This window comes from Theobroma cacao, chromosome 1 (assembly GCF_053813885.1).
Source record: "Theobroma cacao isolate CCN51 chromosome 1, ASM5381388v1, whole genome shotgun sequence".
Classification (NCBI taxonomy): Eukaryota; Viridiplantae; Streptophyta; class Magnoliopsida; order Malvales; family Malvaceae; genus Theobroma; species Theobroma cacao.
This window is the reverse complement of record NC_142639.1, coordinates 39,500,910-39,523,517: the sequence shown is the minus strand read 5'-3', so window position 1 is coordinate 39,523,517 and position 22,608 is coordinate 39,500,910. Positions and strand designations below refer to the sequence as shown.

General features: G+C 35.0%; 3 protein-coding genes and 1 long non-coding RNA gene across 5 annotated transcripts; 3 read left to right on the top strand and 1 right to left on the bottom strand.

The window, feature by feature from the left end:
* Positions 1 to 1,872: 1,872 nt before the first annotated feature.
* Positions 1,873 to 9,879, bottom strand: LOC18614056 (uncharacterized). Of its 2 annotated transcripts, none has more exons than XR_016024263.1 (6): positions 8,852 to 9,879; positions 8,699 to 8,756; positions 8,476 to 8,543; positions 3,462 to 3,573; positions 2,318 to 2,399; positions 1,873 to 2,181 (listed from the first exon to the last, which is right to left on the bottom strand). It is a non-coding gene; the product is annotated as an uncharacterized LOC18614056 (long non-coding RNA). The 2 variants fall into 2 exon arrangements; XR_016024264.1 differs by having other exon boundaries at positions 8,871 to 9,879.
* Positions 9,880 to 13,780: 3,901 nt separating this feature from the next.
* Positions 13,781 to 14,869, top strand: LOC108661963 (hevamine-A-like). Its single transcript, XM_018120960.2, has one exon. It carries the CDS (start codon positions 13,788 to 13,790, stop codon positions 14,688 to 14,690), a length of 903 nt encoding a protein of 300 aa, XP_017976449.2. The 5' UTR covers positions 13,781 to 13,787; the 3' UTR covers positions 14,691 to 14,869.
* Positions 14,870 to 16,014: 1,145 nt separating this feature from the next.
* LOC18614054 (hevamine-A-like) lies at positions 16,015 to 16,993 on the top strand. Its single transcript, XM_018120746.2, has one exon. The coding sequence runs from the start codon at positions 16,045 to 16,047 to the stop codon at positions 16,939 to 16,941; it is 897 nt and encodes a 298-aa protein (XP_017976235.2). The 5' UTR covers positions 16,015 to 16,044; the 3' UTR covers positions 16,942 to 16,993.
* A 1,317-nt stretch (positions 16,994 to 18,310) lies between these two features.
* On the top strand, positions 18,311 to 19,566 carry LOC108660928 (acidic endochitinase-like). Its single transcript, XM_088803050.1, has one exon. The coding sequence runs from the start codon at positions 18,573 to 18,575 to the stop codon at positions 19,467 to 19,469; it is 897 nt and encodes a 298-aa protein (XP_088659176.1). The 5' UTR covers positions 18,311 to 18,572; the 3' UTR covers positions 19,470 to 19,566.
* The last annotated feature ends 3,042 nt before the right edge of the window (positions 19,567 to 22,608 follow it).

Genomic DNA, 22,608 nt, shown 5'->3' with positions numbered 1-22,608 from the left:
GGTCCTGGTCGTTTGCAGGCCAGTTCCAGGGGAAGATGATGAGAGTGAAGATATTGGTGAAGCTGATGATGATGATGACTCATCGAAATCGTTGGGTATAGATGCTGGTGGAGATATTGCTACGGTCATTGTCTTCTAGTTCAATGTACAATGCGCCGATAGCTGAGCTAGCTTGGATATCAACGTCGTCGTATAAGTCACCGAAATCATCATCCAGCGACTCCATTTTTTCTTTCTTTTGCTGGGTGCAAAACTACTCTAACGTTACAGTCATAGATTAGAGATAATTTGATTACGTTATGCTCATTTTTTGAGGGATTAAGGGAAATGACAAAGGGACACATGGAAATGCAAGTAGCTTAAAAACCCTGTATCAGAATCTAAAACCCTGCAGCAGCCATTACCAGAGTTGGACAGGCTATTGAATTTGGGCTTTGGGTGCAAGGCAAGCGACTCTTATCTAGGGCCATTTTGAGCTTATGTTGATTGAGAAAACGTTGGATTGTAGGCCAATTTATGAACCTGTGTTGGTTAGTGGCTCATTCATGATCTAAATTTGGGCTTCTTGTGGCCCTTTTCAACTTCCTGGGTTTAGGGTTTTACTGTTCTTGTTCCCTTCTCAAGATACCTCGTTGAGAGATAAAACCAACAGAATCGACGTTTGGCATCTGGAACGTTGATGACGTGATGACCAAAAACCCCATTTGTAGATTTTAGTTAATGGGTATAAACAGGAAAGATGTGGTGAACTAGGTCATCAAGCTAGGGTACCAGTTGTTTCAATACCTTGAGGGACAAGACTAGCTGCAACAGCTTGAATCCCAAGATTAAACTCTTTGCTCCATTTTGCACTTGAATCCCAAGTTACTTGATGATAAAGAGCACGTACAATACTTTTATGGAGGAATGAAGTTAAAAAAAAAAAAAAAAAACAGAACATGCACTGTGATCAGGGTAAACACAAGATAACCCAGATTGGATCTAAATTCTAAATGAAGGATATTCACTTGCTTTTTGGCTTTGTATCATTTAAACAGATTGGTATATTTTGGACAAAAAGAATAAACATAATACTAGTAGTTAACAAAACGGTGACAGATGACATTCAGAAGCAATGTAACAGAAAATGAAGTCTGACCTGAGGTTGGTCAATTCATCAGACAAACTATTCCATGGCAGCAACAGCAAGAGGAAGATTCGGAAGGGAAATTGAGGAGTATAAAACCATGCCATGAACTTGGCAAAACCCTTTTTCTCTATTTATGGAATAAGAAGACTGAAGTGGATTGTAGTTTTTTTAAAAAAAAATATTTGATCTGTAAATAACATAAAATCACAAAGCTTTACCTATTTTTTCTAAACAAAGCACCATCAAAAACATTAAATTCGCAAAATTTTCCCCTCTTTTAACCCACCTGATGTTTACTCAAAGAAAGTGGAAGTATTTTGGCCATCAAAAATTAGAATCCAGGCAAAACTGAGAGATGTGCTACACCTTTTGGGAGGTCTGCAATTTTCTAAAGCAAAGAAAGCCTGTTCTTTCTAATTGTTCCATCTTCCTGCACATAGAAGTCATAGTAGTAAATCATTTTCGATTGGGATGGAGCCGTGGAACTTGTAGAACTCAGATACAGAGAGAAAGATAATAGATTTGATACAATGTCAATTTGAAACAAACTCTACACATTCCTCAAGTTTGCACTCAAGACAGTAAATGAGCTGATCGTAATCAAGCACCCTAGGCTGCTCACACTTGTTTAAGTTTATCAAGCAACTTGATTTGAGCTTAAAAGTTGAGTTCAAATAAAGTTATTACAATTTTATATAATAAAGCAAAATAAAACACCAAATTTTCATTTAGAATACCATTAAAGAATTTGAAAGTTGAAAAACAAATATACCTAAGATTAAGAGTAAAGAACACAAAAGCATACTGGCCAATAATAAGAAAAGGCCTTTTCAGATCATTTAGTCACCTTGAACAAGCTTACCAACAAGTTCATGGAACTATGTTAAACAAGCTGATTAATAAATTAATTAATTTTATTACTGAGTCATAAATTATTAATGATTCAAGATGCAAAGACAACATACCACCATCACAAATATTTGATTGAAAAAAATACTCAAGGGGTTGTACTAGCTCTGACGATATTTTAATAAAATCATCAACCTCAATACCTGCATAATCAGAAAAGTTAGATTTCAATAGTTGGGAAAAGTGTCAATCAAACAAATTATATCAAAGTGCCATTTTTCCTACAAAAAGACAATAACTTAACAGCACCAGCAGACTGGTAATAAACTGAGTGTATACCAGGGTGAATTTTGCTTTTAGTAAAGAAGAAAGCGTCCCACAAAGCTCTCTCTTTGTTTGTTTCAAATGCAGCATCATCCACCTAATAAGATTATATCAAAACACCATGAGAAAAGATTCTAGAATTTGCAAGTGATGCATCTCTATAATCAATCAAATAATATGGCAATTTTTCATATCTCAATATCCAACAAGAAAATGCCATTCTAAACCAATCAGAAATCTTACCAAGACTGAAAGAACAGCATATTTAATTTTCAGTCAAAGATTTTAATACAGAATTCACTATCAAACAAAAAGGTAAGAGCTAAATGCTCAAATATCCAGTGTAAGCTACTGGGTACTTCTTTAATACCAAAGGGAGTAATAGTACCTCCATATCAGCATCCACATCCTTTCCATGGACAATTCTAGTTGGACGAGAATATGCTTCTACAACCTTGGGGAAAAGATTGCCTTTCGACAAGGCTTCCATTTGCATTCATTTATTTTTATATGCTATCATATATGATTTGAGGATACTGGAAATTGATGAGAAATGGAAAGCAAAAGAAAAAAAAAAGGGGGGGGGGGGGGGGGGGGGGTATTCATCTTTTATCTAAACATGCCAAAAAAAAAAAACCTCCTGAAAAACAAAACATTCAGCAGCTCCCAAGCAAAGAAAGAAAAAAAATACAAAGATACATGAGACTCAAGAAGAAAACATTCATATTGGAAAATATCCATCACTGCAGACATTCATCCTCCAAGATGTCTTAAATACAGCAACAGGGAAGCCCATTTTCTATGTAGAAAGCAAACTTTTTATCAAAAACATATCCACCCATGTCATACACAAATATATAAAGTGAGAATAGCCTGCAGCAAGGATGTCAAGAATATCATTTCCTAAACAATCACAGGCCTTTTGTATCCGCTAACAAATGTCTTCATAATTGAGGCAATCCCTCTTTGTTATTGACACGAACATTTCTTGGGTGTTCTTCAGTCAGTTAATTCACCAAGATGGCAAGATATACTTTCTATTATGGCCCAGGACATAGTGTCAGTCATGTGTTAAGGACCATCAGTAAGGAAATTCCATTTCTGACAAAACTCTCATGAATAGATATAGCCATTGTTGAGAGACATAAGAAATGAATACCTCAGACGAATAGCACCTGAGTGCACCTACTTTACATGCTGTTTTGGCACCCAGACAAGACAAGTTTGCACACTCTGCAAGGACGGAATGAAGTACTTCAGGACTTATCAACCTGCAGCCAGAAACACAGCCTATTTGCATAAAATTTGCCGATGGCACTGATAATGTTCATAACCTCCACATAGCAAGGAATACAACACAATCCTAGGGTGAAACAAATAGCCTGACTCAATATCATCCCTACATAGGAATGTCACATATACCAAGATGTTAGATTTACATATTGGCAACATTAAACCTTAACGTATAATAGGAATGCCACATACCCACACCATTACACTATTCTCAATTGACACCATTGTACCTTAATGTACAATCGGAATGTCAAATTAACACATCAAGCTATGTTTTCACATATGCACCATTGTGCCTTTATTGTACAGTAAGAATGTCATACCAAAAATATTAAATATCTATTTTACACCATTACACTTTAATGTATAATAGGAATGCTACATGCCAAACACCATAAAGTATAATAGGAACGTCACATATCCCAAGATGTTAGATTTTTATATAAGCACCACTATACCTTAATATATAATAGGAATGCCACGTGCCCACACTATTACACCATTATTAATTGACATCACTGTACCTTATGTACAATTGGAATGTCAAATTAACACATCAAGCTATGTGTTCACATATGCACCATTGTACTTTTATTGTACAATAAGAATGTCATTTCAAATATATTAAATATTTATTTTGTATTATTATACCTTAATGTATAATAGGAATGCCACATGCCAATTGCCATAAAGTATAATAGAAATGTCACATATATCAAGATGTTAGATTTATATATTGGAACCATTATACCTTAATGTATAATAGGAATGCCACATGCTCACACTATTATACCATTATTAATTGGCATCATTAGACCTAAATGTACAATCAAAATGTCAAATTAACACATCAAGTTATATGTTCACCTATGCACCATTGTGCCTTTATTGCACAATAACAATGTCATTTCAAATATATTAAATATCTATTTTGTACCAATGTACCTCAATGCATAATAAGAATGCCACATCCCAATTACCACAAAATATAATAAGAATGTCACATATACCAAGATATTAAATTTACATATTAGCACAATTATATTTTAATATATAATACGAATGTCACATAGCCACACCATTATATCATTCTCAATGGACACCATTGTACCTTAATGTACAATCGGAATGTCAAATTAACACATCAAGCTATATGTTTACGTATGTACCATTGTGCCTTTGCCATGTCAAATATATTAAATATCTATTTTGCACCATTATACCTTAATATATAATAGGAATGCCACATGCCAAATATCACAAAATATAATCGGAATGTCACATATACCAAGATGTTAGATTTACATATTGACACCATTATATCTTAATGTATAATAAGAATGCCACATACCCACACCATTATACCATTCTGAATTGACACCATTGTATCTTAATGTAAAATCGAAATGTCAAATTAACACATACAGCTATATGCTTACATATGCACCATTGTACCTTTATTGCACAATAGGAATGCCATGTCAAATATATTATATATCTATTTTGCACCATTATACCTTAATTTTTGAAAGGCCACCATTATACCTTCATGTATAATAAGAATGCCACATGCTAAACACCACAAAATATAATAGGAATGTCACATATATGAAAATGATCTATTTACATATTAACACTATTATACCTTAATGTATAATAGAAATGCCATATACCAAACACCACAAAGGATAATAAAAATGTCACATATACCAAAATGTTAGATTTACATATTGACACTATTATACTTTAATGTATAATAGGAATGCCAAATGCCCACACTATTATAGCATTCTCAATTGACACCATTGTACCTTATTGTACAATCGGAATGTCAAATTAATACATTAAGTTATATGTTCACACATGCATCGTTGTGCCTTTATTGCACAATAGGAATGCCATGTCAAATATATTAAATATCTATTTTGCACCATTATACCTTAATGTATAATAGGAATGCCGCATGCCAAACATCACAAAGTAAAATAAGAATGTCACATATACTAAGATGTTAGATTTATATATGGGCAGCATTATACCTTAATGTATAATAGGAATGCCACATATGCCCGCACCATTATACCATTTTCAATTGACACCATGGTACCTTAATGTACAATAACAATGCTGAACTAACATATCAAGCTATATGTCCGCATATGCACCATTGTATTTTTATTGCATAATAAGAATGCTATGTCGAATATATTAAATATCTAGTTTGCACCATTATACCTTAATGTATAATAAATATGTCACATGCCAAACACCACAACGTATAATAGAGATGTCACATATACTAAGATGTTAGATTTACATATTGACATCATTATACCTTAATGTATAATAGGAATGTCGCATGTCCACACTATTATACCATTCTCAATTGACACCATTGTACCTTAGTGTACAATCGGAATGTCAAATTAACACATCAAGCCACCATTGTGCCTTTATTGCACACTATAAATGCCAAATATCTCATTTGCACCATTATACATTGATGTATAATAGGGATGCCACATGTACAACACCACAAAATATTATAGGAATGTCACATATACCAAGATGTTAGATTTACATATTGGCACTATTATACCTTAATGTATAATAAGAATGCCACATGCCCACACCATTATCCCACTCTTAATGGACATCATTGTACCTTAATGTATAATCGGAATGTCAAATTAACACATCAAGCTATATGTTCACATGCACCATTTTGCCTTTATTGCACAAAAAGAATGTCATGTCAAATATATTAAATATTTATTTTGGACCATTATACCTTAATGTATAATAGGAATGCCACATGCCTAATATCACAAAATATAATCGAAATGTCACATATACCAAGATGTTGGATTTATATATTAGCACCATTATACCTTAATGTATAATAGAAATGCCACATACCCACACCATTACACCATTCTCAATTGACACCATTATACCTTAATGTATAATCGGAATGTCAAATTAACACATTTAGCTCTATGTTCACATATGCACCATTGTGCCTTAATTGCACAGTAGAAACACCATGCCAAAACCATTATACCTTAATATATAATAGGAATGCTACATGCAAAACATCACAAAGTATAATAGGAATGTCACATATACCAAGATATTCGATTTACATATTGACACCATTATACCTCAATATATAATATGAATGCAACATGCCCACACATCAAGCTATTACCAATTGACATCATTGTACCTTAATTTACAATCGGAATGTCAAATTAACACATCAAGCTATGTGTTCATATGTGCACTATTGTGCTTTTATTGCACAATAGGAATGTTATGTCAAATATATTAAATATCTATTTTGCACCATTATACCTTAATGTATAATAGGAATGCCATGTCAAATACCACAAAGTATAATAAAAATGTCACATATACCAAGATAGATTTACTTATTGGTACCATTATACCTTAATATATAATAGGAATGTCACATACCTACACCATTATATCATCTCAATGGATACCATTTTAGCTTAATGTACAATCGGAATGTCAAATCAATACAACAAGCTATATGTTTGCATATGCACCATTGACCCTTTATTGCATAATAGGAATGCCATGTTAAATATATTAAATATCTATTTTGCACCATTATACCTTAATGTATAATAAGAATGTCACATGCCTAATACCACAAAGTATAATCAGAATGTTACATATATCAAGATGTTAAATTTACATATTGGCACCATCATACCTTAATGTATAATAGAGATGCCACATGCCCACCCCATTATACTATTCTCAATGGACACCATTGTACCTTAATGTACAATTGAAATATCAAATTAACTCATCAAGCTATTTATTCACATATGCACCATTGTGCCCTTATTGCACAATAGGAATGCCATGTCAAATTTATTAAATATCTATTTTGCATCATTATACCTTAATGTATAACAGGAATGCCACATGCCAAACATCACAAAGTATAATAGGAATGTCACATATATCAAAATGTTAAATTTACATATTGGCACCATTATACCTTAATGTATAATAGGAATGCCACATGTCCACACCATTATACCATACTCAATTGACAACATTGTACCTAAATGTACAATCGGAATGTCAAATTAATACATCAAGCTATATATTCATATATAGACTATTGTGCCTTTATTGCACAATAGGAATGTAATGTCAAATATATTAAATATCTATTTTGCATCATTATACCTTGATATATAATAGAAATGCCACAAGCCTAACACCACAAAGTATATGAGGAATGTCACATATGTTAGATTTATATATTGACACCATTATACCTTAATGTAAAATAAGAATGCTACGTACCCGCACCTTTAAAGTTTATTTTATTTCTCCAAACAAGAGAAAGTGATTCTCACATTAAGTGACCACTCAAAGCCATCATTATTTTCGAAAGTTAAAATGCTCTCTCGCCCTTTGAATGAATTCAACAAAATTATAATGCAGTATGATAGCATATTTAATAAGCTATGAGATGAGAAGCTTCTGCAAACTTTGTATTTTTCATCGCTAGTAAGCATGAAAAGCTCTCATGCATGATTGTGCAAAAGAAAACAAAAATACACAATAACAACATAATAAACAACCGAAAGAAAACATAATTGAAAATGGATGAAAGTCCATGCATCAACAGGCCAAACAACAGAACTTGAAACTCCCAATGACGCATTTGAACACCCCCCCCTCCCCTATATTTAAGCTCGTACATAAAGCACACAAAGAAAAGTGTTCTCAACAAATAATCATTAAATGACAGAGTCAGAAACAAAAAGAATTATTAAAATGTATAAGAAATTCTTTTAACTTAAAGAACGTTGCTTCGATACACTTACCTAACATTCCATGGTTCTGCGCTAAGAACTCTTTAGTATGTCAAAGAATTCATAGTCCCGACTCCAACCTGATCAGTACAAACAAAACCTTAATGAAACAAACTGGCAATTTAAAAGAATTTAAAAATCAGCAGGGTAAAAATTTTCCACCAAAAAGAAAAACAGAAGAATATAATGGTAAAAACAATTAAAGTAAAGAATGAGGCCATTACTATTACAGTACCTATGTGTTCCAGCTTTTTTTTTTCCTGCTCGTGAATTGATGGAATTAACAAATATCTCTGAGGAAAATCATATATGGTTCATCAAAACATCTCGGCAGGGAGTGGCATATGATGAAATGAAATATACAAATCCAAAGCAAGCAGAGCAATACCACAGTATATATGAGTTACCGTGCAAAAAACAATCAACAGCTACTACCGGATCAAGTTCCATCAGGCGCCAGGTCGTTGTTAGAAGTAGTAGATTAATCTGCGTTCCCTTTGCCATTCATCAGTAGTATAGAAGCACAAACATTGGCTGACCAAGAATGCTGAAAATGAACCAGAAAATCATATTTTCCCACCATTCAGCTTATGAACTTATTTTGCAGATAATTTGTGATCAAGACCAAGGGAACCTGAAACATTATGCCGATAAAAGCCCATAACTTATACATGTGGCAAGGAACAGCAATGCAGAGCTCATGGAATACAGCATAAACCAAGAAGGCAATAACAATGGCAGCTCCCTTGGGTGTACCGTTCCTTAAGCATGGAAAATAGATATGGCAAGCCATCCATTTATGAACAGGCATATTCCACATTCTCCAACACTCCTCAACAGTTTTTGCATTCCACCAATCTCTATAGAACTCACGATCCCCAAAACAGAGGAGCTCAGTTCTGTGTTGCTGCAGCAACAACCCCTCCACAAGTATACCTCAAAAGAAAAACAACCTTGGAGGTAAGCACAACCTCCTTCAACGACCCAAAAAATATCACAGCAACCAAAGAAACCAGGACAGTACAGACAGACATAGCTGCCATGATCCATACAACCAAGGAGCCCTTGTACAAAAACGAACCAAACATCAAACAGAACAAAATATCCCCCATGAACCACCAGAAGAATCATCAGACAGCCAAAATAAAGGCAAAAAGCAGCAGTAACATCAACCCAAAAAGATCAATCAAACACCCTATACATACTCCGCATTGGTCCACAAAAAGTCCTGGAGTCATTGACCGCAGAGGCGGTTGTTCGACTGAAGCAGCGGCGGCTCAACAGTGATGATGCGTTGAGAAGGGTAGCGTTCGGCTTCGCGACACCCAGGAGAGAGAATGTGGGAAGCGTGGGGCTTGAGAAAGGAGATGACGGAGAGGAAGGCAAGGATACCCATGGCTAGCTCTGTGTCTTTGAGGTTTGGGTTCGGCAGCCGCAAACGCATATTATGTGGGTATTTAATAAGTTTGACCAAGTAACGGTCAAATAGCGTCAGTTTTACGAAGTTCAAGTCGGTGGTTTTTTTTCCAAAAAAAAAAAAAGATTAATGGAAGATTTACTTGCACTAACAATCGCACGCGCCAACGCCAACATTGCACTTTGCCAAAGAAGTAAATGGGATTATTCGCCAAGGAAAAGGCCCAGGGATCTCTTCAATGGCCCACCATAAAATAGAATTGTTACTTCCTTATTTCTCATTTTATGGATGGTATTTATGGTTTTTCATTTCTTTGAAAAAAAATTCTTTATAGAACAATAACAATTTCATTAAAAAAATTCTCTATAAAAGAAAAAAAATAGAAAGGGGGAAATGTTGGGCTACTTTACCTACAAGGAAACATCATAAGTTAAAAAAAATAAAGATTGTTATTATTAATTCCATTAATTTATGAAAATATTTTTTTCAAACAAGACAGTTAATTCTCTTCAAACCAAGTAACATGAGACTCTCTAATAACGAGAATTAGTCTTCTAATTTTTGTTTTTATTTATAACTTTCAAAATCACATGTAATATTTAAATCCAATTTAGTAAAGCCATGTAAATAATATATGCCACCAAAATTGGTTTTTTTTTAATTTGAACATTATAACATTTCAAAATAAAATCTTTGTTATATTATCTCTCCACATCTTGTGTGTGACCTAATTAAATTCAACATCCAACATACTGAATAAAATATTGGTAATCTAGTTGCTTAGTATACGCCCCATGTTTTTTATCTAAAATTAGCATTATGTAATTAAAAATAAAGTTCGATTCCAAAAGATTTTAGAAGATTGAAGTGTGAGAATTAAACTATAAAATATTCTTGATCAATCTAATAGCTTACCTTTGACCATGATGGTATGCTTATCAAGGGATTAGCCAGCCATGAAACCATAAAAATCTTCATGCCCTAGCCAATATATGTATAGCCTCCTTCTAATTATATTAGACTATAATCCATGCATTGCTCACAAGTTAAATATAAAAAACTTATGCATGCAATTCGTACAGAGCTCATGCCTCAACAATTCACGTAAACAATTATATACTCCTTTCGAAAATGTTATTCAACCTTTATAAACAAAGGACTCTCTTTTAAATATGTTATAAATATTTCTGTTTGAGAGAGAGAATACTTTAAAGGGGGCCAAAAGAACATCTGCGGGTGCTTTTAAGGAGGATCAAAAGGAGTTACAAGAAAATGCATCTGTGGTAATCAAACCTTCCTTTTTCTTAATTTTTCTTGCCTATTTAGTGATTTTAAAACCAGTTCAATCATGTTCAAGTTTTAGCAAACATTAATTTTATAATCTTTCAAAGTTTATTTCTTTTTGCTCATTTGTTATTCGTTAATTTTTTAAGTAGATATATAATTATATAGTACTTAAATGGGACTCTCTGTTTCTTTTTCTTTACTATTTTTTATTGAAATGTTTTGAAATGAAGTTTTTTTTAGACACTTTTATTTTTCATATTAAAAAGTATTATGCATGGATATTATATAAAAAACCTTCAAATTTTAATATAAAATACATTAAACTCAATTTTTATCTTAATTTCTGTAAAATTTAATATATAAATATATATAATTATTTGACCTTAACAATTACTAGATATAGTTGGTTTTATGAATCAAGCCATGTAATCCAAGGCAGCTCCTTTGTTTTCTCTTCGCATTTCAGCGCAGGTGACATGGCAGCATCGCATGCAATCTTCATTCCCTTCCTGTTGCTCAAGTACCATAAACCCGATGCCTCTCCATTCGAGGACGATTACAGCATCATCATACTGGTCTTCTTCATTGCTACATTCACATATAAATGTTGCAGCCACGGTGACCGAACTTTCAACTCCGAATTCGTGGTGTCGAATGCCCCAACGTTATAAGCACTGTCAGCCACTTTCACTTTCTCTTGCCTCGATTTCACTTGTGATGATCCTTTTCCCTTACCTGGGGTGGTTCTTCTTTGTGACATGGATCGGTTTCTTTGTTATTAATCATAAAAAAGATAAAATATCAATAATTTTTTAAAATAAACGATTACATAAATTTAAAAAAATTAAAAATTTATATAAAAGGATATAATCGTTTAAAACCGAATTAATCAATTAAAATTGATTTTAAAAAATCGATTCACTTATATTACTGCACTAAATTAGATTAATAAAATTTTCTAATCGATTGAATCGACTTAATCCATTACTTGCTATCATTGCATGTTGGAATGGGAGTGGATGGGATTTGATATGAAAAAGACTATGGGATCTCTAATGGCCCATCTCACTCAACCACCATAAAGTAGAATTCGTTGCCTCCTTATTTCTCATTTTAGGAAAGGCGTTTGTTGTTGGTTTTTTTTTTAATTCTCTCTAAATCAATAACAATTTCATTAAAAGAAAAAAAAAGTAAAAAGGGAAAAATGTTAGGCATTTTTATTAATTTATTTTACTCTTTAACAGAGGAATTTCAGTCTTCTGATTTTGTTTTTATTTATTGTTTTCCAAATTACACATAATATTTAAATGTAATTTAACAGGTATATCATCGTGCTTAAATCCTTTTTGAGCCTATGGTGATTGTGAAGACGTTGGATTGTTGGCCACTTTATGAACCTGTGATGATTAGTGGCTCGTTCATGACCTCAATTTGAGGTCCTTGGCCCTCCTCAACTTCCTGGGTTTAAGGTTTTTTTTTTCTTTTATTGAATTTAATCATTTTTCTAGACACCTCATCGAGAGTAGAGATCAAAAAAATTTTAATGTGGTGTTTGATATTTAGAACGTTGATAATATTTTTAGAAATTTAATAAGTGAAAATTTGTTAATTATTTTTTATATAACACATTTCTAATAATGTAATCTTATCATAAATATGTGATTTTTAAGAAATGCGGAATAAAAAAATTTAAAAGAGTTTAATAATTGAATTATTGGCCAATTTTAAGCTAAAAATGAACTTAAAGATTTACTAATTGAACAGTCTTTTAGATACATGCAGCAATAGAAGTTGCAATTTTCTATGAACAAAAGCATCTTATTTATCAGGTGTTACCCATTAAGTTTCTAGGGCTTGTATTCGTCTTGACTTGTTCAAGAGTTGAGAGCTTATTGTTTATTGTATCAAGGAGTTTACTGTATCTAGGTGGCATGCCTTGTGCCACAATTGCAACTCAGGCGTTCTTTATGCTGGATAGTCTTATGACTTCTACTCACTATAACGTTTATATAAATAAATACTTTTTTTGGAAAAGAAAAAAAAAAAAAAAAACAAGTTTGAGATGTGTAGTTTTGTTCAATGCTCCTAGGCCCTTGCTAGGCAATGCTTTAGCTGTACATGAGATTCCTAATTATGAAAAGTGTTTAAGGATCAGCAGTCGATCGGTTAGTCAGTATGAAAGTCAGCAAACAAGACAAATTGATTATCCACTGAGGAAAAAAAAAATCACATTTATGTCTGGAGGAATTTTACAGTTCGAAGACTTGGTCATTTTTTATCTAAAATACTCCCGTTGACGGTTTCTGCGAAGAGTATAACCAAATCAGACACCATGGAGGCAGACAACAAATGGTAGAGATAAGCCAACTTTCAAAAGAAATGGTGTTTTTGCTTCAAGGACTCGTCTTTGCAGACCCCAGCACTCCTTATTTGAAATGTTCATGCATGATAACACGAGAAAAATTGAAGGAAAAGGCAAAACATGATGGGCAGACGCATGAAAAATGTGCATTTTATATTAATAGCTGTGGGGACATCCTTCTTTTATAAAAGCCATCCTCCTCTAACGTGGCTTGGCACTGAAGTAAAACAGAGTGCGTGTAGAGTTATCAGGCTTGTTATGATGGCATTTCAAGCAACAATCTTGGTTTTCTTGATTTCTTTTCTGGTACTAATGCTAGCAACATGCTGTAATGCTGGTGGAATTGCTATCTACTGGGGCCAGTATGATGAGGAAGGCACCCTGGCAGAGACTTGCGCCGCAGGAAAATATGATTTTGTGAACGTTGCTTTCCTGCCTAAGTTCGGCAATGGTCGCAGACCCATGCTAGACCTTGGTGGTCATTGTGATCCATCTGGTAATGGCTGCACTGGTTTAAGCTCTGACATAAAATTATGTCAAGCCAAGGGCATCAAAGTTATGCTTTCCATTGGTGGAGGTGCTGGCTTCTACTCTCTTGCCTCATCCGATGATGCCAGGCAAGTGGCAACATACCTTTGGAATAACTTCTTGGGAGGACGCTCACCGACTCGTCCGCTAGGACCAGCTGTTCTTGATGGAATTGACTTTGACATTGAGCTGGGAACAAAGCAACACTGGGATGATCTTGCGAGGTACCTTAAAGGGTATAGTAAGCAAAGCAGCAAAAAAGTGTACTTAACTGCAGCTCCTCAATGCCCTTTTCCTGATGCATTTCTAGGAAGTGCCCTTAACACAGGTCTTTTTGATTATGTGTGGGTCCAATTCTATAACAACCCTTCTTGCCAGTACTCCTCTAGTGATATTAACAGTTTTGACGATGCATGGAAGCAATGGTTATCAGATATCCCTGCTTCAAAGATTTTCCTAGGGCTGCCTGCATCTCCTGAAGCTGCTGGAAGTGGCTTCATTCCTGTGGCTGATCTCACTTCCAAAGTTCTTCCTGCCATTAAGGATTCTCCTAAGTATGGCGGCATTATGCTGTGGTCCAAGTTTTATGATGATCAAACTGGTTACAGTTCTTCCATCAAGAGCCATGTCTAAAATTTAAATCAAGATTATCTTAGCAGGGGTTTGTTATTTATTGAATTTATCAATTGGATTTTCCTTGCCGTGTGGGACAATTTTAAAATTCACTAATGTTTCACTTTCCCTGTTCGCACATCAGACTACTTCTGATACTTGCCAATCCTCGTATGTGAGGATTCTTTTGCTACTTTTGAAGGCTGTTTAGCTTGTTATTGTTTTAAGAGACTTTATCAATAAATTTACCTTTTAAAAAAAAATTATTTGAACTTTCTTATCTAATCGTTATTCATGTTTTAGTCTACATTTGAAATATATACAGATTTGACGTTTTAGCCTCAGTTTGCTCTACAGTTTCGAATTTTATGGTAAGCACTACCATAAATTAATTTAAACAATTAACGGTATATTGAATATCAGCTAGATAATCTCTGCTGATATTCGTGATATGATTTTATCGTTGCTTGACCTGAGATGGTCGGACTTGACAAGTGATTTCAGTCATTCGTGTAGTTATGGCAACCAATAACAAAATCGTTTAAGGTTTAAAAGAGGCTGAGTCAACTCGAACACAATTGTAAAAGGGAAAAAGTATAAAGGGTCCTGGAGTAGGCAAAAGCTGAGCTTTGGTAATTTTGTCACGGGAACAAATCATTCCCCTATCATGCCACGAGCATGGGGGGTTTCTTGCTGGGCATGTACACAGTTTTAAACAAGGGATGGTGGCGAATTACTATCAGCTCTAAGAATTCAAGCGTCAGATATCAGTTTGCAATAAATTTAATCTGCACAATTGTACCTGGATAAGATTAAAATCAAGTTTTATTTTATAAGCCTATGGAAATTTCTGTTTTTAGGTGCTTTTTGGGGTGATAAACAAAACTATTTGGTCATGAAAAAGAAATTTTGAAATATCATGATAATTCCTTATTGTTCAAGCAGCGACAGGTACAAAAAGCATAAAGTTAAGTTAGTCTATTCTCCACGGTAGGTAAACCGTAGTCGTTGACCGCTAAGCTAATGTCCATTACTAGGTTGGAGATGCTGAAGAGAGGATTAACGGAATTCCCGGAATTAGACATGTAACTATGGGACATGGTGAATGTCATAGGAATTAATGTCCGACAAAAAACGTCCTAGCAGTTACCATTATACTTATGGGTTGCTTGCCTGCAGTCTACCGTAGTCATTAAAATATTGAGACGAAGTACCACCAAGGTACGCTCTTATCTGCTAGAGCTCAGAATAATTGTCAAAGTACAAGCAGCATCTTCCTGCTATAAATGTGGAGCTCCACCGCTATAGTTCAGCACATAAACAGCTAACTCTGTAATAGATTTGCAAAAGTTTTCCAACCTTCACCATCCTGACAATGGCATTCAAGCTGAAAATATCAATGTCGTTCTTCTGCTTGATTTTTTTTATTTCAGCAATAGGTTCAAATGCTGGTGGAATTTCCATCTACTGGGGTCAGAATGGTAATGAAGGCACCCTAGCAGAGACTTGTGCCACAGGGAAGTATGAATATGTCAATATAGCCTTTCTGGCAACATTTGGTAATGGCCAGACTCCCATGATAAACCTCGCTGGTCATTGTGATCCCTATAGCAATGGCTGCACCGGCTTAAGCTCGGACATTAAATCATGTCAAGCCAAAGGGGTTAAAGTGATTCTGTCTTTGGGTGGAGGTGCTGGTAGCTACTCCCTTGCTTCCTCTGACGACGCTAGGCAAGTAGCAACATATCTTTGGAATAATTTCTTGGGGGGGACGTCTTCGTCTCGACCACTTGGACCAGCTGTTCTTGATGGAATTGACTTTGATATTGAGGGAGGAACAGGCGAACACTGGGACGATCTTGCAAGGTACCTTTCAGGGTATAGCAAGAAAGGCAAGAAAGTATACTTAACCGCAGCTCCCCAGTGCCCATATCCTGATGCTTGGGTTGGGAATGCTCTCAAGACCGGTCTCTTTGATTATGTTTGGGTTCAATTCTATAACAACCCTCCTTGCCAATACACATCTGGCGATATTGCCAGCCTTGAAGATGCATGGAAACAGTGGACCTCAGATATCCCAGCCAACAAGATTTTCCTGGGACTACCTGCATCTCCTGAGGCAGCAGGGAGCGGTTTCATTCCAGTAAATGATCTCACATCGAAGGTTCTCCCAGCTATAAAGAGTTCCTCCAAGTATGGCGGAGTTATGCTGTGGTCCAAGTATTATGATGACCAAAGTGGATACAGCTCTTCCATCAAGAGCCATGTCTAAAATCTATATAATCACTCTCATATGTATATCTATCTCTATTTATAAATATATCTTCTACTTTTTATGAATGTAGTCTCAATCATGCAGCCTCTCTTCAATTTTATATATTCTTGTTCAACAGATTAATCCGCTAGGCTTTTGCTCCAAATTCCTCCTCGAGCCACAGTCTCAACATTTAAGTCCCTTAACTTTCTTCAATAGATGACGAGATTATAAACCTTATGGTCACACTGTGCAATAACTTTCTTCAATAGGTGATGGGATATGTCAATATTTTCAAACGAGAAGGAAACGACAGAAAACTTGAGTGTTTTTGCTTATAGCCATTAATTGCATTCATCTAAATCTTCTAGTCTTCTCCAATCGACGTCTTTAGGAGCACCTTGCCATTCATAAAACATCCTTTCCAATAATTACAAATTTGGTGATGTAATTTTTCCAATGCGTCATGAATCCAACTTATGTTTGCAATTTTGAACTTACTTCTGATACTTCGGAAAATTTTCAAGCTAACTCTTCCATTACAGTTATTATATTAGGCCCTTAATGTGGGTTTTATCACAGCCATTCGCCTAAATTGAGATGCAACCATCTCGAACATAAAAATTAAAATTGTTCAAAGGCCATTTTCATGGGCAATTTTGGTCGTTAAATTAGACAACTTATGATGGACTTCCCGAGCTTAGACGTCCAAAGACAGCTAAGAGACTACATGGTTGGTTTAAAACCCGCCGCAAACATAAGTTTGTCTTGGTGTAAAATCCCAAATCTAATGCAAGTTAGTCGGAAATGGTTTCAAAACAGGGGACCGAAATCATTGAATAACAGGGCAGGGCATGCTCTCAGATCTCCTATTTCCGCCTAGGATTCAAAGTTTTTGCTTTCAAGCTAGAAGTTTCTTTTTGACAGTCAACATTGTAGGCAATTGTTTTGTCCATTTCTGTTAGAAACTTCCAAGAGGAATCTTCTGCGTGCATTGAAATTCATATGCTACGTTATCTGTTGGCTACTGTGAAAGCTAGTTTTCTATTTTGAACTCATACGGCCTGAACGATTTTAAGTGGCCAAGCCAAGTCATTGGGATCTTCGGTTTACATTGCAGAGAGCCATTTTATAGGTCAAGATTACTTTGCACTAAAGCTATAATTACAAGCTGAACTGAAAGTATAGGTTGCCCATGGAAGACATGGAGGGCTAGAGACCAAAACTTTAACTGCTACTGAAAGGCTATACTTTTGATTTGGACAATGTAACCTTCCCTGCCTCTAGCATTCGTCGTCTTTCCAAATCGTGAGTCACATTTGATGGTCCCCATATACGAGCAAATCAAACAAACGAGACAATAGAAGACACCAAAACAGTGGACAATGCTGGAAGATGGTTAATGTCGTGTGATCAGACATGCTAAGACGTGGAAATTCATTTTATTTTGGAAACAGCCGTCTGCGTTAATCCACAACCATATGCAGTCGATCCGGTGGGGACTTAGTGATTGATCTTCTACAACAACACAGAACACAGCCATAATCGAGGAAGGTTGTTTTTCTCCTATTTATAAGATCTGCAAACACCTCAAGCATCAAAGAAAAAGTTATCATTCTTAGAAACTAGTGTAGGATCACCAGATCAAGATGGCATCAAAGCCAGCAAGACCTCTAGCTTTTTTCTGCTCAATGGTTCTTCTCCTCATTGTTACTGTTGATGCTGGTGGAATTGCTATTTACTGGGGTCAGAACGGAAATGAGGGTACCTTGGCGGAGACTTGTGCCACGGGTAACTATGACTTCGTGAACGTAGCTTTTCTTGCAACATTTGGCAATGGTCAGACTCCCATGATCAACCTTGCCGGTCATTGCGATCCCTACAGCAATGGCTGCACTGGTTTGAGTTCTGACATCAAATCCTGCCAAGAAAAAGGAATTAAGGTAATCCTTTCAATTGGAGGAGGAGCAGGGAGCTACTACCTTTCCTCAGCCGACGATGCTAGGCAGGTCGCTACTTATCTTTGGAACAACTTCTTAGGGGGGAAATCCTCTTCTCGTCCACTAGGTGATGCCGTTCTGGATGGAATTGACTTTGATATTGAAGGAGGAACAAACCAACACTGGGATGACCTTGCAAGGTACCTTTCAGGTTACAGCAAACGTGGTAAGAAAGTGTACTTAACTGCAGCTCCTCAATGCCCTTTCCCTGATGCTTGGGTTGGGGGTGCCCTGAAAACGGGTCTATTTGACTATGTTTGGGTTCAATTCTACAACAACCCACCATGCCAATATTCATCTGGAAATATTGGAAATCTACAAGATGCATGGAAGCAATGGAGTACAGATATTCCTGCAACCAAAATTTTGTTAGGACTTCCTGCAGCCCCTGCTGCAGCTGGAAGCGGCTTCATTCCTGTAGCTGATCTCACCTCGAAAGTGCTGCCTGCAATCAAAGGTTCTGCCAAGTATGGAGGTGTAATGCTGTGGTCAAAGTACTATGATGACCAAACCGGTTACAGTTCTGCGATCAAAAACGATGTTTAACTTCTATAATTACTATATTGTATATGAAATCTTGTAACAGTCCCATGAACTTCATGCTATAATTACTATATTTCATTATGAAGTGATTGTTTACAAATCTGGCGCACAATTAAAATTGTAACTTATCAAGTACCAATCATGTCCAGAATAAAAAGAGTTTTAGAATTATTTATGTAACCAATATTCAGACCTTGAAATCTGACAAACCAACAGGGCAGCTGAGTGTGAATTACTTCCCCAAAATTAACCCCAAATAAGCGGCACAAAATGTCAAAATTATTCAGAATAGCGAATATATATCATCAGAGGAAGGATCCACTTACTAATATTAATGATTCTTTCCAGGAGATAAGAAAGAAAGCTACTTTAGAAGTAGTGAAACATAGAACAATCAATATGGAAATTAAACCAATTTCGTGAAAAAAAAAATTGTAGTAATTCTTTTTAGGCATGGTATCTAAATAAGTTTTTGAATAAAAATTATAATATTTTTATTTTTGGTTAAATAGGCTTTTATCTACTTGTCATAAGACTATGCAAAGTCGATTTCGGTTCGATTTTAGTTCGGTTTTCTCCAAAATCGATCAAAAATTTCAATCATATTAACCGACAGAACCGCATCTCCCCAAAATCGATTTCGGTCAATTTTTGAGGTGGTCGGTTTCTGTTCAATTTTTGATGTATTTCCATACTCAGTTTATGGTGTGATGCCCAGGCCGCCTCCTTGTTGAAACAAGCTGCCACCAAGCAGCAATTGAAGAAGGAAAAAGAAAGAGAGTTATTAAAGATAATGACTCCCTAAAATATGTCTATATAGCGACTGCAGCAAGCTTGATGCAGAATGACATTCGATGCCAAATGCACAACAAACTGCTCATTTATATGCCACCACAGCAAGTTGATTTTCTCAGCAAAATGACTATTCATAAACACTAGATCCATATTTCAGCATGTAGTCTTAATGGTCATCTAATCTTGAGCAGAACTAACATTTTTGGCATCTGCCTTCTTACTAGCCTTTGTCTTGCCTTTACCAGGAGATCTGTCATCTCCAAGAACTTCAGCCGTGAGCCTTCCCATTTTTTTCTGCAGATCAGCAAGCGAATCCTTTGAAACTTTTACTTTGGGACTCTTCTTTTCATTGGCAAGCTTTAGCTCCAGTCTATATAAAGCAAAAGCATCACAGCCATAGATCTCATATTCAAACAAGTGCCACTCATATTGGCCAAAAGGTTTAGTATGAGAGGGAGAGTTAGAGAGGCGAAAAAGGAAAGGAGAAAATAGGGGGGTCGGGCCGTCGAGGGAAAGGGAAAAAATATGAGAGCTGTAAAGCTTATTTAGGTCTTTAGGGCTACTGTTTTTACGCCTTTACCTTTATGGGAGGCGGAAGGGGTGTTTAATGAGGGGCATTTTTGTACTTTCACTTTTTTGAAAACCAAAGCCAATCACCGATCGATTATTCAATTGGTTCGGGGGGGAAGGAGTCCCCCTTGAGGACCGAGCCGATCGGTCGATGAGATCGATCGACATGACCAACGGTTGCTATTGCAACCGACCGCTCCTCACCCCTAACTTGTCATAATATCACATAATATTGATGTGATATGTTCACATATCGTAATGGATAATGATATAACATGCTTATATGGCATGATAATATAATTATTTGATATTTTTCACTTTTCATATCAACGTTATTTAAAAATAAAATGACAAGTAACGTTTTGATTAAAACGATTAGCAACGTTTTGACTAAAACGATTAGCAACGTTTTGACTAAAATGATTAGTTCATCCTTAGTCATCAGAATATATTTTACTTTAGGCAAAATAAAAAAAATTGAAAATTTTAAAATAATTCTAAAAGTTTTAAAGTATTATTCCTTCTTTTTATTATTAATGAATATTTGCATTAAAATACCAATATCACCTTGTTTAGTATTTGAATTAGTGTTTTATGATTGTAATCTTACCATCTTAGATAACTCTGTGCAGCGGTTAATTGCAACCAAGCAACTGTTGCAATCGTCGATTCCTGCAACCGATGGTTATAATCAATGGTTGTTGTTGCAATCGTTGGTTGGAATGATCGGCCTCGTTAGTCATCGGCTTAGTCGTCGAGAGGACTCCTTCCCCTTTAAACTGACCGCCCACCTATTGTTTTTTGGAAAAAAGAGAACAATAATAAGAAGAAAATATGTGAAAATAACAAGAGAATATGTGTGTGTGTGTGTGAGAGAGAGAGAGAGAGAGAATATGTGAACAAAATATGTAAATGGCTTTATGAAAATAATAAGATAGAGAAAGCTTGGTTAGAGAGATTATGAATATTATTTTTTTAGTTAAAATTCATGCTAGTGAGAAAACATGTCAGAAATTATAAGTATTGTATGTTGTTTTTTACTTGTAAAAAATGATATTAGTGCAAATAAAAATAATTCCAAAGGATTAGGATTATTTATTACATGAAGATTAATATTATTAACTATTTAAAAGAAATAAATAGATCCAAAGAATTACATATAAATAAATGAATCTAAAATAACCATTTACAAAAAGTTACATAAAAAAGCCCAAGTCAAACAAAAAAATAGAGCTATTTACAGAGGGTTGAACAAAAAAAGACCCAAATAAACCCAAATTAGCCCAAGTCAACCCAAAACAGTCCACCTCAAAAATCGACTTAAGATCAATTGAACCAAAGTCTGGTAAAATCGATCAAAATTGACCTTTTAAAAGGTTCAGTTCAGGTGATTTTTGAAATAAATTTTTTTGATCAATTTTAAGTAAAATCGAATTGACAATCAACAAAATCGAACCATACTCGCCCTTAATCTTAGATTTAGTATTTTGCTTATTCCTACTAATTTTGAAGTTGAAGTTGAAATTGACACCTCACGGGAATGCTTTAATAATGACTAAAAATATGTATTCCTAATTTAATTTCTAAATTATTATAAATTTATAATAAAGAATAACTAACATGTAAAATTAATTCGTTATCCATAAGATTAAAAGGCTTAAATTTGGAAGTAGAATTTAGATAAATTATTAATTATTAGTTGAGTTTGAATTAATGTAACCATTATGACAAAACTTGGAGTCAAATACAAAGCCCCCTTCAATACTCCTTTGAAGTA

Coding starts and splice junctions, on each gene's coding strand:
- LOC108661963 (XM_018120960.2), top strand. CDS start 13,788: ATGATGGCATTTCAAGCAACAATCTTGGTTTTCTTGATTTCTTTTCTG.
- LOC18614054 (XM_018120746.2), top strand. CDS start 16,045: ATGGCATTCAAGCTGAAAATATCAATGTCGTTCTTCTGCTTGATTTTT.
- LOC108660928 (XM_088803050.1), top strand. CDS start 18,573: ATGGCATCAAAGCCAGCAAGACCTCTAGCTTTTTTCTGCTCAATGGTT.